Consider the following 17438-nt stretch of genomic DNA (forward strand, 5'->3'; position numbering starts at 1 on the left):
AGGGTCGTGGTGATGTTGCTGGCCGTCGCGCGCTTACGGACGCGAATCCCTTGCTCTGTTTTCCACCGTGTTCCCTCGGATCTTCGGCGGGCTGAGTTTGGACGCCGGGGTGGCGGCCTTGGACGGTGGGTGGCGACGTCGACCGGAAGGCGGGTGGCGTTCGCTGGTGCTGGCCGGTCTTCTTGGTCGTGTGGACGGTGAGGAGCCGGCGGAAGGCTGGTTGCGGCGTAGTAGTGCTCCGGCGCTTTCTCCGTCTGTTCATTGCCGTCTCCACTGTTCGGTCTCTCTGCGCCGGATACGGCATGGATGGTCCTCGGACTGCCCGTTCTGCATCCGTGCGAGTTCTGTGGGGAGTTTCCGGGGGAACTCTTGGCTGACTCTTAGTCAGCCACATCGGCAACGACGATACTATCGCCGTTCTCCTTCTTGAAGGGCTGGTGAGGTAAACCTTCCCCTATTCCTCTTCTTCCCAGGCTATGGCCGGGCGACGATGGCACAGTGCGTCGTTCTCCTCCTTGGAGGCGCCGCTTTGGGTCGAGGGGATAGAGGGCTATCGGTGTGGTGACAATGACGGTGGTGCGGTTTGGGTGTGGCTATGATGAGGCTTGTCGCGGCAGTCAGCAAGTTCAAGGCTTTTTTGGGTGCTCAGCCACCTCTATGTTCTGTGGTGGCTGATGGTACAACACCCTCGAGCCTGGGTGAGGAGGGAAGGGTCCCTCCTTCAGCGGCAACACGACGAGGCGGTCTCGGAGCCGGATCTTCATCTCTTTGACGCTGGTGATTCTCCTCTTCGCTTGCCTCATCTCTTTCCGTCCGCAGCAGCTCTTCGTAGCTTGTTCATGAGGGTTCTTTGGTGGCGCTGCCGGGTGGAATTCTTCGTAGTTCCTCCAGGGCTTTGCCTCTTTCTTCTATCTTGTTCTTTTTTTTTTTGCGAATTTCCTTTTATCTTGTTCAAGTTTGTGTTATCAGCACCTCTGTATCCTAGCCGGTCGAGGGCTTTATTAATTCAAAGCTGGGCTCTCGAGCCTTATATTTTAAAAAAAAAACCGTGTGAACTTTGACTAATTTTGTACCAAAAAAACATTAACATCTAGATTATCAAATCAATGCCATTCGATTCATCATAAGTATGTTTTAATATAGTATACATTTGATATTGGAGACATCTATAATTTCTCAATAAATTTGGTCAAAATTAGTGAAGTTTTACTTTCGTACAAACTAATGCGCACTATATTACGGCAAGGAGGCCCGAAGTATATATTAAGCATTTTCAGTCGACCTCGTGATTCCTTCTACTGTAGTAAAAATGTTGACATATACATGTTTTATTACACGAAGAACATGCATGTTCTGAAGTACATATCCGATTTGCCACGTAATTCAACGATGAAAAGAGTACAACCGAATCATGTTAGCTGGAATTGGCAACCGGAGCGGAGCATAAACTAGCCATAAGCTTCTTGGCGAACTCCACCGCCTTGTCCGCGTCCGGCACAACCTCCCTCGCCGCCTCGGTACCTCCGAAACGCTCCGCCCAGGCGGCCAGGAGAGGAGTCTTGCCGGCGGCAACGAATGTCACGCCGAACAACCTGCGCAGCGCCTCGAACCATAACAAGTTGCATCCAACCACAAGGTCGAGGAACCCGATGGAGTCGCCGGCGAAGAAAGGCTTCCCATTCGAGCACTGGGCCAAGGCCGCCTCCAGCAGCTCGACCACGCCAAGCGTTTCTTTCACCTTCTCAGCCCTTTCTTCCTGGGTCTTCGCCTTGAGAATGCCTAGCCAGGCAGGGAACAACTGCATGGCAAGAAGAGTAACCATGACTCTCTGGAGCGTGAGAAAACCATGACTCCGGCAGATCAAATGGAAGCCGCAAAGTGGAGGAGAAAACGCGTGAGAAAATAAACGCACGCACCTTGTCGTCGACGTAGGCGGCCCAGAAGCGAGCGGTGGCGCGGTCATAGGGGTCGGAGGGGAGGATGGAGGAGCCGTTGGTTCCAGGCCAGACCTCGTCGATGTACTGCACGATAATCTGGGACTCGCAGAGCGGCACGCCGTTGTGGATGAGCACGGGCACCTTCTTGTACACGGGGTTGTACTTGAGGAGGAGCTCGCCCTTGTCGATGACATCCTGCTCGATGTACTCGTAGCTCACGCCCTTCATGTGCAGCGCCATGCGGACGCGGACCACGAATGGGCTCACCAGCAAGCCCAGCAGCTTCAGATCTCCTTCACCCGCCATTGTTTTGCTCTCCTAGCTCTCTTGTGCTGCTCTCTCTCTCTCTCTCTCTCTCTCTCTCTCTCTCTCTCTCTCTCTCTCTCTCTCTCTCTCTCTCTCTCTCTCTCTCTCTCTCTCTCTCTCTCTCTCTCTCTCTCTCTCTCTCTCTCTCTCTCTCTCTCTCTCTCTCTCTCTCTCTCTCTCTCTCTCTCTCTCTCTCTCTCTCTCTCTCTCTCTCTCTCTCTCTCTCTCTCTCTCTCTCTCTCTCTCTCTAGTAATCGATTATCAGTGTGTACTCCTTTTATGGGCAACAAAATTGCTGCTGCTACTTCCAAAAAAAGATCTGTTCAATATACTACTGACGTGGAGATGCAGCATCCACTAAACTAGAGCGGCACATATTTTCACACCGTATCTCCAGGATATATTATTCAGTCCATAATCATCGTCAATTATTCGTGGGAAATCAGATCTGTCGGTGGACGACGTACTGATTAGAGGCCTCTAGGAAGATCAATAATCATCTGATGCTCTTTCGTTTGTGTGAAGGTGCTTTTTTCGGCTAATAAATCATGCATTATCTTCTGTCCATAGCAAAGGTTGGGGAAAATCCCTTTCATTGAAGCAACTCTGCAAAAAAAAACGGAAGTAACGGACACGAGTATCACGCGCCGCTGAAGGCCGAGCCGCCTGTCATCATATAGCTTACAAGTTTTTTTTCTGAGAAAACACAATACAAATGCAGATGTTTGCATACACGCTTATACATTTACCCCTATGACCACCTTCTTCGGAAGACTGAGCCAGCGGATCAGATCTTGAAATTGATGAAGTCACCACAAGCGCCTCGCTGTTGACGGGAACGCTCGCCTCCCACTAAAAAAATACTCCACCGTTATGAGACACACAGAAGTCAAACCCCAAGGTTTGAACTCTGGTGGGCTGGAGGTACAACCACCATCCTAACAAACCAACCTCACGTTGGTTCTCTATAGCTTACAAGTTGGATTGTTATTTTCAATGGACTACACAGTCTCCACGTGCCAGAAACAGGCCACATGTACCAAATGCTCTAGTGTAGTGTGAGTTAGTAAGCCACGATGTTACTGTTATTATCTTGACTAAAATAATTATGTTGCTAATATTGAAATTGACAGCAAAATGCAATCTAAAAATCTCAACATAGTTCACATACAGAGGCCTTAACATATAGGACGTCACCACCCATACATCCAAATCTCAACTAAGTTCACATGCATAGAGCACTTATAACATAGTTCACCATTTATAGCATGAATAGATTATTACTTTATGGCCGCCACGTGAACAACTAATAATTGTTGATGAAATCAATGACAAACACCACATTGAGTTTCATGCGCGCTGTTGGTCTAGTAGTCAATAGCAGAGCTTTTCCAATCGTCTTTAGATGTAAGCTACTGATGAAGTCCCTCCATCCCTCGATAAGGAACATCACGCGGCCATCTTGCTCCATTTGGTAACCAATGTTGGTGATGGCACCGGTTGCTCCAACACGTACTCCAACTACGCCTTTAGTAAGGATGCCAAGGTACCCACTATTGTGGTAATTTCTAGTATGCCAGCAGAAAAAAGCAATGTAAAACGAGAGCTTCCACCACAATATATTTATGCATGCACACAACAACAAAAAGGAAGAAAACATACAAATTGAAAGAAACATACCAAAGTGTTTCTGTTGACACTCATGCTTGACAGTCGGGTCTCAAATGGCACCCCGGTGCAGGCATTGAGTGGCGGTAGAATTTACAAAAGATGGTATTGCTAGGGATCGGTAAGGTTGCATCTTTGAGCGAACAGGGTAGCTGCCAAGCGACATCATCATCATTATCCTTATTACCACCAAAGTTGAGATAGACAATGGTAATCCTTGGCACTTGAGCTATCAAGTTGAAGTGTATCATCTCTCCTTCAGTGAGATTCTTTCTCTCTAATGAACTGCCTCCATCCTTGGCCACGCGGAAGGGTCCTTGTCGACTTTTTCTTTATTTTGATGTTGTATGTGTCTCCATGAGTCTAGAAGGACACACTCCCTCCAAGAAAGTCATTGAAATGTGACCTTACGATTTCACGTAAGAATCTAAGCACAAATCAGAAAAATAAACAAACATTAGATAATGCAAGAACAATATACATTTCATCTAATAAGTGTGGAAGTGCATGCACAATAGTTTGTTACTTACCACTTTATTTGCAAAACCATCAAAAAGATACACACCCAAGGATGCGTCCGTCGACAAGCTCGATGCACATCTAGTATGGCGAGACATAACAAGACGACACCATATCCTATTAAGATAATAAAACTAAACATTTCAAACACTAACAATGCACTTATTATTTAAGACTAGAAGATTTGCACTATACGAACATTTTCCAAATTAAAACATAAATAGTACATCTAGTAGTACATCTAGAGACCGGTGTGCATAACTGATATAAAATCAGTCGGACTAGATACTATCGAGGATATCAGCGCGGATGGTAGGCTACTCCTCGTGCGTGCGAGAGGGGGGGCACGCTAGCTAGAAATTTTAACTAAAAATTAAAAAGTGGAGGCTTAGGGCTCACTGCAATCGGCGGAATGGCGACCTCGAATTGGCGATGGGCCACCTCAAATCAGCGGCGAACCAGCGGCGGGCAACGAGTGGGGGAGGGTGGCGTAGCGGAGAGTAACGTGGAGGCCAAGTGGGGGAGGGGCGGCGCGAGTGTGGGGGCATGGAGGCCGTACGGGGGATGAAGAGGAAGAGGCGAAGGCCACGTGCGGGTTATTACTTCTTTTCGTGGCCAGTTAGTGGACGGTTTGGCATGTGGGTCCTACATTGTGGCGTGGCATCACTCTGTGTGACGCGCCAACATATGATTCACCACCAACATTAGATGTAGCGTATTTTTTAGTTTGCCACGCCACAGATCACATAACTCCTACAAGCTAATCTCTACTAGTGTATAGAGCCAAAGTACTAGGGGCTTGCCTTTCCACTAGCAATATGACATAGGACAAGGTTAGTTTAGCTACGCCCCACCCATTCAGGCTACACGATCAAAGTGATCAATTATTATTTAATCCCATATGGAACACATTGGAAACCTTCCTTCCACGTGCCTTCAACCCCTTTCAAGAGTTATACCACCAACACAATGTCACGCGTAAGGGTTTACAACCTCTATCTAAATTCGTTTCCTTTAAGAAATAGGGTTTCTTGTGTGCAAGCTATAAACGAGGTGGAAACTTTCACTGAACACTATTAACATACGCGAACAAGTGAAACTAGACCTGTGTGACAGCGGATATATACTTGAATTCCATGGGTTTAATTATTGAACTTCTGCTTCTGAAAATCCAACAAATTCCAATAATGACCATTGTGGGAATGAATATCGCCTAACTAAGGGGACCCCATGTGTGACATCCTGGAGCGCTCCTAGCGGCGCAGAAAAGATATATGTTGATATGTTGGGTCAGTTCAGATATCCTAAGTTAGAGAGCTGCCAGGGGTAACATGCTCGGTCGGGGTGGACAAGGTGTTACATTTGGTATTAGATCCAACCCACACGGTTACACCGGTGCCTACAAGTTAGAGACGCGGACATGTGGCCATTCGTGGCACATGTGCTGGCACTAGACGCATGTACGTGTGCCAAGAGAGTAAGTTGCTGGGTTGGGGTTGATCGGCAAAGATGTCGATCTTCTAAGGGGGATGAGTGTGACATAGTGGCCCCGGGCTCCAAAGGATTAACATGATACTCATAGAAATAAGTTGCAGTTTATTTTCTGGAATCTCATCCCCAAATATTTCCCAGACTAAGCATGCTTGGCCGGGAGCAATTTGCGAATGGGTGACTGGACATGAAATTGATCCTAGGTGTGCACGAGTGAGGACAAAGTGCTCAAGAAAGAACTGTGGGACACTCTAGATATTCTAGAGAGATTCCAGGAGTAAAAGGCCCGGTCGGGGGTGACCTGGGAAGAATTTATGGACATGGATGGTCAATACTATGGGGGAATGCGCTACATAAAAAAAAAATTTACCACACATAACCCAGATCATATGCTAAGAGAAAGACAACAGTGTTGGAGATATGCCCAAGAGGCAATAATAAAGTGGTTATTATAATATATCTTTGTGTTTATGATAAATGTTTGCATACCATGCTATAATTGTATTAACCGAAACATTGATACATGTGTGTTATGTAAACAACAAGGAGTCCCTAGTAAGCCTCTTGTATAACTAGCTTGTTGATTAATAGATGATCATGGTTTCGTGATCATGAACATTGGATGTTATTAATAACAAGGTTATGTCATTGGTTGAATGATATAATGGACACACACCCAATTGAGCGTAGCATAAGATCAAGTCATTAAGTTCAACTTGCTATAAGCTTTCGATACATAGTTACCAAGTCCTTCGACCATGAGATCATGTAAATCACTTACACCGGAAGGATGCTTTGATTACATCAAACGCCATTGCGTAAATGGGTGGTTATAAAGATGGGATTAAGTATTCGGAAAGTGTGAGTTGGGGCATATGGATCAACAGTGGGATTTGTCCATCCTGATGACGGATAGATACACTATGGACCCTCTCGGCGGAATGTCGTCTTATTAGCTTGCAAGCATGTGACTTGGTCACAAGAGATGACATACCACGGTACGAGTAAAGAGTACTTGTCGGTAACGAGGTTGAACTAGGTATGGAGATACCGATGATCGAACCTCGGACAAGTAAAGTATCGCGTGACAAAGGGAATCGGTATCGTATGTAAATGGTTCAATCGATCACTGATACGTCTCCAACGTATCCATAATTTATGTTGTTCCATGCTTGTTTTATGACAATACTTACATGTTTTGCTTGCACTTTATAATGTTTTCATGCATTTTCCGGAACTAACCTATTAACAAGATGCCACGGTGCCGGTTCTCGTTTTCTGCTGTTTTTGGTTCCGTAAAGGCTGTTCGGGCAATATTCTCGGAATTGGACGAAATCAACGCCAAACCTCCTATTTTTCCCGGAAGGCTCCAGAACACCGAAGAAGAGTCGGAGAGGGGCCAGAGGGCCACCACACCATAAGGCGGCGTGGCCAGGCCTGGGCCCGCGCCAGCCTATGGTGGGGAGCCCCCAGGTGCCCTCCTGCGCGGCCTCTTCGCCTATTTAAGCCCTTTCGACCTAAAAACGCAGTACCACTTGACGAAACTCCAGAAAGACTCCAGGGGCGCCGCCACCATCGCGAAACTCCAATTCGGGGGACAGAAGTCTCTGTTCCGGCACCCTGCCGGGACGGGGAAGTGCCCCCGGAAGCCATCTCCATCAACGCCATCGCCTCCATCATGCTCCGTGAGTAGTTCCCCCATATACTACGGGTTCTAGCTGTAGCTAGTTGGTATCATCTCTCCCATGTACTTCAATACAATGATCTCATGAGCTGCCTTACATGATTGAGATTCGTCTGATGTAATCGGTGTTGTGTTTGTCGGGATCCGATGGATTGTTACGTTATTATTGTCTATCTACAAAGTTTATGAAGTTATTGTTGCTGCAATCTTGTTGTGTTTAATGCTTGTCACTAGGGCCCGAGTGGCATGATCTTAGATTTAAGCTCTATACTTATTGCTTAGATTGTATCTACAAGTTGTATGCACATGTCGCTGTCCGGAACCAATGGCCCCGAAGTGACGAAATCGGGACAACCGGAGGGGATGGTAGTGATGTGAGGATCACGTGTTTTCACGGAGTGTTAATGCTTTGCTCCGGTACTCTATTAAAAGGAGTACCTTAATATCCAGATAGATTCCCTTGAGGCCCGGCTGCCACCGGCTGGTAGGACAAAAGATGTTGTACAAGTTTCTCATTGCGAGCACGTATGACTATATATGGGAAACATGCCTACATGATTAATGATCTTGATGTTCTTTCTTAATGCTATTTCAATCCTATCAATTCCCGACTGTAATTTGTTCACCCAACACTTGTTATTGGAGAGTTACCACTAGTGTAGATAGCTGGGAACCCCGGTCCATCTTTCATCATTATATACTCGTTCTACATGTCATCAGAAGTAGTTTTCTGGTGCCATTGCTCTCATATTACTATTACTGCTGCTGTGTTACTGTTACTACTGCTCTCATATCACTGCTACTTTCACATCACCCCTGTTACTAGTGCTTTTCCAGTGTGCAGCTGAATTGACAACTCGGTTGTTAAGGCTTATAAGTATTCTTTACCTCCCCTTGTGTCGAATCAATAAATTTGGGTTTTACTTCCCTCGAAGACCGCCGCGATCCCCTATACTTGTGGGTTATCAAGACTGTTTTCTGGCGCCGTTGCCGGGGAGGCATAGCTCTACTCATAAGTTCACCTGGGGAGTACACTCTACCTCTCTCTCTGTTTTATTTTATTTTGCCTTGCTTAGTTTACTTTTGTTTAGTTTATTTGTGCTTAGTTTATTTCTGTCTAGTTTTATTTTGCTTAGTTTACTTTTATCTAGTTTGTTTTTGTCTTGTTTTATTTTATATCCAAAAATCCATAAAAATTTGAAAAACCAAAAAATTAAAAACTGCTGTTATGGGAGAACCAACAACCTACTTGGAGCTTATGGAATGTTATAATTGTTATAGAGAATCAAGAACTGGTAAAATAATGAGTGCTATGAAAGAAAAATTAAATACAATTGCTAGAATCTTGCTTAGACGCCATGATATAAATTGTTGCTCTCAACAGGGTACTAAACATCTTAAATTTCAATGTGGCTTTAGTGAGGAATTTTTTATTAAGAGCTATAATCGGAATTGCTATATTCATTATGGGTTCGAAGAGGTAGAACAATTTGTCTTATTTATGGGAGCCTCCGAGATAGAATCCTTCATGGTTGAGAATTATGAAACTTGTGCTATTTGTAAGGACCTTAAAGATTATGTCTCTACTATCCTTAATTCTTGCATAGAATGCTACAGGTAGGAATCCTTATATCCTTGATTATAAAGAGAGACACATTAATGCACAAGAATGTACTCACAATTTGCGGGAACTCGTGGAAGAAGAAATTGATGAACCTGAAAGCGCATTGGATGAAAACGAGGAGGAAATTGATGAACCTGAAAGCTCATTGGATGAAAAAGAAGAAGAGAGCGACGAACAAAAGGAGGAAGAATGGATTAGCTACCCATGCCAACCTTCTAATGAGAGTAACTCTTTATCTCTTACACTATTTGATTGTCCTCCATGCTTACCGAAAGAGGTTGAATGTTATGTTCCTGTGGATTCTCTTGAAATAGTACCTATGAGTAATACTTGTGAGAATAATTATGCTACTATTATTTATGATAATCCATGCTACTTTGATAAATCTTATGATAATGCTTTGTTTGTGCTTGATGTCGAAATGCATGGTACTAAAGAATTTTGCTTGGCAAATGTTTATGATAAAGCTCTAGATGATGGTCCTATGTTACTTGACAATATTAATTGTGCTACTAATGAAAATGGGATTGGAGAAGTATTGACTTTATTTAGGAGTCCCATATCTCTTGAGATTGATCAACTACCTTGTTATATTATTAATAAAAGTAAGTTTGAAAGTTTTAATTCCACTATTCTTGAACTTGATAAAAATTATGTGTTTGGAAATCATGAAAAGTATGCTGCATGTGATAGCTATATTGTTGAGTTTGTTCATGAAGCTACTGAAAATTATTATGAGAGAGTAAAATATGGTTGTAGAAATTTTCATGGTACTAATACACCTCTCTATATGCTGAAATTTTTGAAGTTATTCTTGTTTTATCTTCTTATGCTTGTCACTTTGTTCTTCATGAATTTATTTGTGTACAAGATTCCTTTGCATAGGAAGCATGTTAGACTTAAATGTGTTTTGGATTTGCCTCTTGATGCTCTCTTTTGCTTCGAATACTATTTCTTGCGAGTGCATCATTAAAACTAGCTGAGCCCATCTTAATGGTCAGTAAAGAAAGAACTTCTTGGGAGATAACCCATGTGTTATTTTGCTACAGTACTTTGTTCTATATTTGTGTCTTGGAAGTTGTTTACTACTGTAGCAACCTCTCCTTATCTTAGTTTTGTGTTTTGTTGAGCCAAGTGAAGCCTCTAATCGAAGGTTGATACTAGATTTGGATTTCTGCGCAGAAACAGATTTCTATCTGTCACGAATCTGGGCTGTTTTCTCTGTAGGTAACTCCGAAAAATATGCCAATTTACGTGCGTGTTCCCCAGATATGTACGCAACTTTTGAGTTTTCTGATTTGAGCAACGGAAGTATTTTATTAAAATTCGTCTTTACTGGATGTTCTGTTTTGGCAGATTCTGTCTCTGTTTTTTTGCATTGTCTCTTGTGGACTTTAAGCGAGGTTTTCTAGACGTGGAGAGCTGTAGCTAATGTTTTATTGAGTTCTTGCAATATGCCACTACAGGACCAAGGTGGATTCAAATTTTTTGAGTACTAACCCCTCTAATGAAGTTTATGAGAAGTTTGGTGTGAAGGAAGTTTTCAAGGGTCAAGAGAGGAGGATGATATATGATCAAGAAGAGTGAAAAGTCTAAGCTTGGGGATGCCCCCGTGGTTCATCCCTGCATATTTCAAGAAGACTCAAGCGTCTAAGCTTGGGGATGCCCAAGGCATCCCCTTCTTCATCAACTTATCGAGTTCCTCCCCTGAAACTATATTTTTATTCGGTCACATCATATGTGCTTTACTTGGAGCGTCTGGGTGTTTATTTTCGTTTTGTTTATGTTTGAATAAATTCGGATCCTAGCAATCCTTGTGTGGGAGAGAGACACGCTCCGCTTTTTCATATGAACACTTGTTCTTCGTTTTACTTTTAATGTTCAATGATAAAAGTTGGAAGCTATTGCACTTATTTATATTTGGTTGAAAACAGAAAATGCCTCATCATGTCTTGGATAATTTGACACTTGGCAATTGTTTTGAGCTCTCAAGTAGATCATGATTAAGTTTTTTCATGTAGTCTAAGCCTATTAGTGGAGAACTACTGTAGAGCTTGTTGAAATTGGTTTGCATGATTGGTCTCTCTTAAGGTCTAGATATTTTCTGGTAAAAGTGTTTGAGCAACAAGGAAGACAGTGTAGAGTATTATAATGCTTGCAATATGTTTTTATGTAAGTTTTGCTGTACCGGTTCATACTTGTGTTTGCTTCAAACAACCTTGCTAGCCTAAGCCTTGTATCGAGAGGGAATACTTCTCATGCATCCAAAACCTTGAGCCAAAACCTATGCCATTTGTGTCCACCATACCTACCTACTATGTGGTATTTCCTGCCATTCCAAAGTAAATTGCTTGAGTGCTACCTTTAAACAATTCAAAATGCTTCTCAATTTGTGTTAATGTTTTATAGCTCATGAGGAAGTATGTGGTGTTTATCTTTCAATCTTGTTGGGCAACTTTCACCAATGGACTAGTGGCTTCATCCGCTTATCCAATAATTTTGCAAAAAGAGCTGGCAATGGGATTCCCAGTCCCAAATTAATTAACAAAAATAGACACTCCTCCATGGTATGTGATTGTTGGACGGCACCCGAGGATTCGGTTAGCCATGGCTTGTGTAAGCAAAGGTGGGGAGGAGTGTCATCATAATAAAACTAAAATAAAAGGGCACTCCTTCATGGTATGAGATTGTTGGCAGGCACCCGAGGATTCGGTTAGCCATGGTTTGTGAAAGAAAGGTTGGAAGGAGTGCCACCCAAAAATAAAAATAATTCATGTGAGCCGCTCTTGAAGGTTTGTCTGGCAAGGGGGTTAGAGTGCACACTACCATTCGTTGACAACAACAAACACCTCTCAAAACTTTACTTTTATGCTCTCTTTATGTTTTCAAAACCAAAGCTCTAGCACAAATACATCAATCGATGCTTTCCTCTTTGAAGGGCCATTCTTTTACTTTATGTTGAGTCAGTTTACCTACTTCCTTCCATCTTAGAAGCAAACACTTGTGTCAACTGTGCATTGATTCTTACATACTTGCATATTTGCATTCATCATATTACTTTGTGTTGACAATTATCCATGAGATATGCATGTTACAAGTTGAAAGCAACCGCTGAAACTTATATCATCCTTTGTGTTGCTTCGATGCCTTTACTTTGAACTTATTGCTTTATGAGTTAACTCTTGTGCAAGACTTTTGATACTTGTCTTGAAAGTACTCTTCATGAAAAGTTTTGCTATATGTTATCTATTTGTTAGCAACTATAGATCATTGCCTTGAGTCACTTCATTCATTTCATATGCTTTGTAATAGTATGATCAAGGTTATGTAAGTAGCATGTCACTACGAAATTATTCTTTTTATCGTTTACCTGCTCGGGACGAGCAGGAACTAAGCTTGGGGATGCTGATACGTCTCCAACGTATCCATAATTTCTGTTGTTCCATGCTTGTTTTATGACAATACTTACATGTTTTGCTTGCACTTTATAATGTTTTCATGCATTTTCCGGAACTAACCTATTAACAAGATGCCACAGTGCCGCTTCTCGTTTTCCGCTGTTTTTGGTTCCGTAAAGGCTGTTCGGGCAATATTCTCGGAATTGGACGAAATCAACGCCAAACCTCCTATTTTTCCCGGAAGGCTCCAGAACACCGAAGAAGAGTCGGAGAGGGGCCGGAGGGCCACCACACCATAAGGCGGCGCGGCCGGGCCCGGGCCCGCGCCAGCCTATGGTGGGGAGCCCCAGTGCCCTCCTGCGCCGCCTCTTCGCCTATTTAAGCCCTTTCGACCTAAAAACGCAGTACCACTTGACGAAACTCCAGAAAGACTCCAGGGGCGCCACCACCATCGCGAAACTCCAATTCGGGGGACAGAAGTCTCTGTTCCGGCACCCTGCCGGGACGAGGAAGTGCCCCCCGGAAGCCATCTCCATCAACGCCATCGCCTCCATCATGCTTGATACGTCTCCGACGTATCGATAATTTCTTATGTTCTATGCCATATTATTGATGATACCTACATGTTTTATGCACACTTTATATCATATTCGTGCATTTTCTGGAACTAACCTATTAACAAGATGCCGAAGTGCGAGTTGCTGTTTTCTGCTGTTTTTGGTTTCAGAAATCCTAGTAACGAAATATTCTCGAATCGGACGAAATCAAGACCCGGGTTCCTATTTTCACCGGAAGCATCCAGAACACCGGGAAGGACCGGAGGGGGGCACTGGGCCCCTGGACCATAGGCCGGCGCGGCCCGGGCCCCGGCCGCGCCGCCATATGGTGTGGCCACCCCTTCGACCCTCCTGCGCCGCCTCTTCGCCTATATAAAGCTTCCGTCGCGAAACCCCCGATGCGAAAAACCACGATACGGAAAACCTTCCGAGCCGCCGCCATCGCGAAGCCAAGATCCGGGGGACAGGAGTCTCGTTCCGGCACCCCGCCGGAGCCGGGAAGTTCCTCCGGAAGGCTTCTCCATCGACACCGCTGCCATCTCCACCGCCATCTTCATCACCGCTGCTGCTCCCATGAGGAGGGAGTAGTTCTCCATCGAGGCTCGGGGCTGTACCGGTAGCTATGTGGTTCATCTCTCTCCTATGTACTTCAATACAATAATCTCATGAGCTGCTTTACATGATTGAGATTCATATGATGATGCTTGTAATCTAGATGTCATTATGCTAGTCAAGTGAGTTTTACTTATGTGATCTCCGAAGACTCCTTGTCCCACGTGTGTAAAGGTGACAAGTGTGTGCACCGTGTGGGTCTCTTAGGCTATATTTCACGGAATACTTATTCACTCGTTGAATGGCATAGTGAGGTGCTTATTTATATCTCTTTATGATTGCAATGTGTTTGTATCACAATTTATCTATGTGCTACTCTAGCAATGTTATTAAAGTAGTTCTATTCCTCCTGCACGATGTAATGGTAAGAGTGTGTGCATCCGTGTTAGTACTTGGTTTATGCTATGATCATGATCTCTTGTAGATTGCGAAGTTAACTATTGCTATGATAGTATTGATGTGATCTATTCCTCCTACATATGCATGAAGGTGACAGTGTGCATGCTATGTTAGTACTTGGTTTAGTCTTTTGATCTATCTTACACTATAAGGTTACTAAAATATGAACATTAATTGTGGAGCTTGTTAACTCCGGCATTGAGGGTTCGTATAATCCTACGCAATGTGTTCATCATCCAACAAAAGTGTAGAGTATGCATTTATCTATTCTGTTATGTGATCAATGTTGAGAGTGTCCACTAGTGAAAGTGTAATCCCTAGGCCTTGTTCCTAAATATCGCTATCGCTGCTTGTTTACTCGTTTTTATCGCGTTACTACCGCTGCAATACTACCACCATCAACTACACACCAGCAAGCTATTTTCCGGCACCGTTGCTACTGCTCATATATATTCATACCACCTGTATTTCACTATCTCTTCGCCGAACTAGTGCACCTATTAGGTGTGTTGGGGACACAAGAGACTTCTTGCTTTGTGGTTGCGGGGTTGCATGAGAGGGATATCTTTGACCTCTTCCTCCCTGAGTTCGATAAACCTTGGGTGATCCACTTAAGGGAAAACTTGCTGCTGTTCTACAAACCTCTGCTCTTGGAGGCCCAACACTGTCTACAGGAAAGGAGGGGGAACGTAGACATCAAGCTATTTTCTGGCGCCGTTGCCGGGGAGATCAAGACACGCTGCAAGGGGAGTCTCCACTTCCCAATCTCTTTACTTTGTTTTTGTCTTGCTTTATTTTATTTACTACTTTGTTTGCTACACTTATATCAAAACACACAAAAAATTAGTTGCTAGCTTTACTTTATTTACTGTCTTGTTTGCTATATCAAAAATACAAAAAAAATTAGTTACTTGTTTTACTTTACTTAATATCATGCATGTTTTTATTTCACTAGTTAAGCATAATGGAAAACAACAAAAATATGAGAGATCTTTATGAATTTTATCTTGAATTAGGACATGATGTGTTTGAAGAGAGAATTAAAAAACCCATGGAACTTTATATGCATGCTAATGGGAATGTTATTACTATGGATGCTTTGAACACCATTGTTGCTAATGCTATTGAAAATTCTAAGCTTGGGGAAGCTGGCTCTGATGAGCATGATCTTTTTAGTCCCCCAAGCGTTGAGGAGAAAATTTTCTTTTATGATTACAATATGCCTCCTATATATGATGATAGCCACTTTGTTGAATTTGCTCCCACTACAACTAATAAAATTGATTATGCTTACGTGGAGAGTAATAATTTTATGCATGAGACTCATGATAAGAATGCTTTATGTGATAGTTACATTGTTGAGTTTGCTCATGATGCTACTGAAAATTATTACGAGAGAGGAAAATATGGTTGTAGAAATTTTCATGTTACTAAAACACCTCTCTATGTGCTGAAATTTTTGAAGCTACACTTGTTTTATCTTCCTATGCTTGTTACTTTGCTCTTCATGAACTTGTTTATTTACAAGATTCCTATGCATAGGAAGCATTTTAGACTTAAATGTGTTTTGAATTTGCCTTTTGATGCTCTCTTTTGCTTCAAATACTATCTTTTGCGAGTGCATCATTAAAACTGCTGAGCCCATCTTAACGGCTATAAAGAAAGAACTTCTTGGGAGATAACCCATGTGTTTTTACTCCAGTATTTTTGTTTTATATTTGTGTCTTGGAAGTTATTTACTACTGTAGCAACCTCTCCTTATCTTAGTTTTGAGTTTTGTTGTGCCAAGTAAAGTCTTTGATAGTAAAGTAAGTACTAGATTTGGATTACTGCGCAGTTCCAGATTTCTTTGCTGTCACGAATCTGGGTCTACCTCCTGTAGGTAGCTCAGAAAATTAAGCCAATTTACGTGCATGATCCTCAGATATGTACGCAACTTTCATTCAATTTGAGCATTTTCATTTGAGCAAGTCTGGTGGCCTAATAAAATCCATCTTTACGGACTGTTCTGTTTTGACAGATTCTGCCTTTTATTTCGCATTGCCTCTTTTGCTATGTTGGATGAATTTATTTGATCCATTAATGTTCAGTAGCTTTATGCAATGTCCAGAAGTGTTAAGAATGATTGTGTCACCTCTGAACATGTTAATTTTTATTGTCCACTAACCCTCTAATGAGTTGTTTCGAGTTTGGTGTGGAGGAAGTTTTCAAGGGTCAAGAGAGGAGGATGATATACTATGATCAAGAAGAGTGAAAGCTCTAAGCTTGGGGATGCCCCGGTGGTTCACCCCTGCATATTTTAAGAAGACTCAAGAGTCTAAGCTTGGGGATGCCCAAGGCATCCCCTTCTTCATCGACAACATTATCAGGTTCCTCCCCTGAAACTATATTTTTATTCCGTCACATCTTATGTACTTTGCTTGGAGCGTCGGTTTGTTTTTGTTTTTTTTGTTTTGTTTGAATAAAATGGATCCTAGCATTCACTTTATGGGAGAGAGACACGCTCCGCTGTAGCATATGGACAAATATGTCCTTAGGCTCTACTCATAGTATTCATGGCGAAGTTTCTTCTTCGTTAAATTGTTATATGGTTGGAATTGGAAAATGCTACATGTAGTAACTCTAAAATGTCTTGGATAATTTGATACTTGGCAATTGTTGTGCTCATGTTTAAGTTCTTGCATCATATACTTTGCACCCATTAATGAATAAATACTTAGAGCTTGCTAATTTGGTTTGCATATTTGGTTTCTCTAGAGTCTAGATAACATCTAGTATTGAGTTTTGAACAACAAGGAAGACGGTATGGAGTCTTATAATGTTTACAATATGTCTTTTATGTGAGTTTTGCTGTACCGTTCATCCTTGTGTTTGTTTCAAATAACCTTGCTAGCCTAAACCTTGTATCGAGAGGGAATACTTCTCATGCATCCAAAATACTTGAGCCAACCACTATGCCATTTGTGTCCACCATACCTACCTACTACATGGTATTTATCCGCCATTCCAAAGTAAATTGCTTGAGTGCTACCTTTAAAATTCCATCATTCACCTTTGCAATATATAGCTCATGGGACAAATAGCTTAAAAACTATTGTGGTATTGAATATGTACTTATGCACTTTATCTCTTATTAAGTTGCTTGTTGTGCGATAACCATGCTTCGGGGACGCCATCAACTATTCTTTCTTGAATATCATGTGAGTTGCTATGCATGTCCGTCTTGTCCGAAGTAAGAGAGAT

The 17438-nt window shown here is 42.7% G+C and overlaps 1 protein-coding gene across 1 annotated transcript; it reads right to left on the reverse strand.

The window, feature by feature from the left end:
* Window positions 1-1355: 1355 nt before the first annotated feature.
* LOC124708802 (probable glutathione S-transferase GSTU6) lies at window positions 1356-2279 on the reverse strand. Its single transcript, XM_047240461.1, has 2 exons — window positions 1917-2279; window positions 1356-1798 (listed from the first exon to the last, which is right to left on the reverse strand). The coding sequence occupies exons 1-2, from the start codon at window positions 2241-2243 to the stop codon at window positions 1415-1417; spliced, it is 711 nt and encodes a 236-aa protein (XP_047096417.1). The 5' UTR covers window positions 2244-2279; the 3' UTR covers window positions 1356-1414.
* Between the last annotated feature and the right edge of the window lie 15159 nt (window positions 2280-17438).

The sequence above is a fragment of the Lolium rigidum genome, chromosome 4, assembly GCF_022539505.1.
Source record: "Lolium rigidum isolate FL_2022 chromosome 4, APGP_CSIRO_Lrig_0.1, whole genome shotgun sequence".
Lineage (NCBI taxonomy): Eukaryota > Viridiplantae > Streptophyta > Magnoliopsida > Poales > Poaceae > Lolium > Lolium rigidum.

Excerpts from the sequence above, each read along its gene's own strand:
- LOC124708802 (XM_047240461.1), bottom strand. The coding sequence starts at position 2,243 with ATGGCGGGTGAAGGAGATCTGAAGCTGCTGGGCTTGCTGGTGAGCCCA. Across the intron at positions 1,799-1,916 it reads CCGCCTACGTCGACGACAAG|TTGTTCCCTGCCTGGCTAGG; the intron begins GTGCGTGCGTTT and ends CTTGCCATGCAG.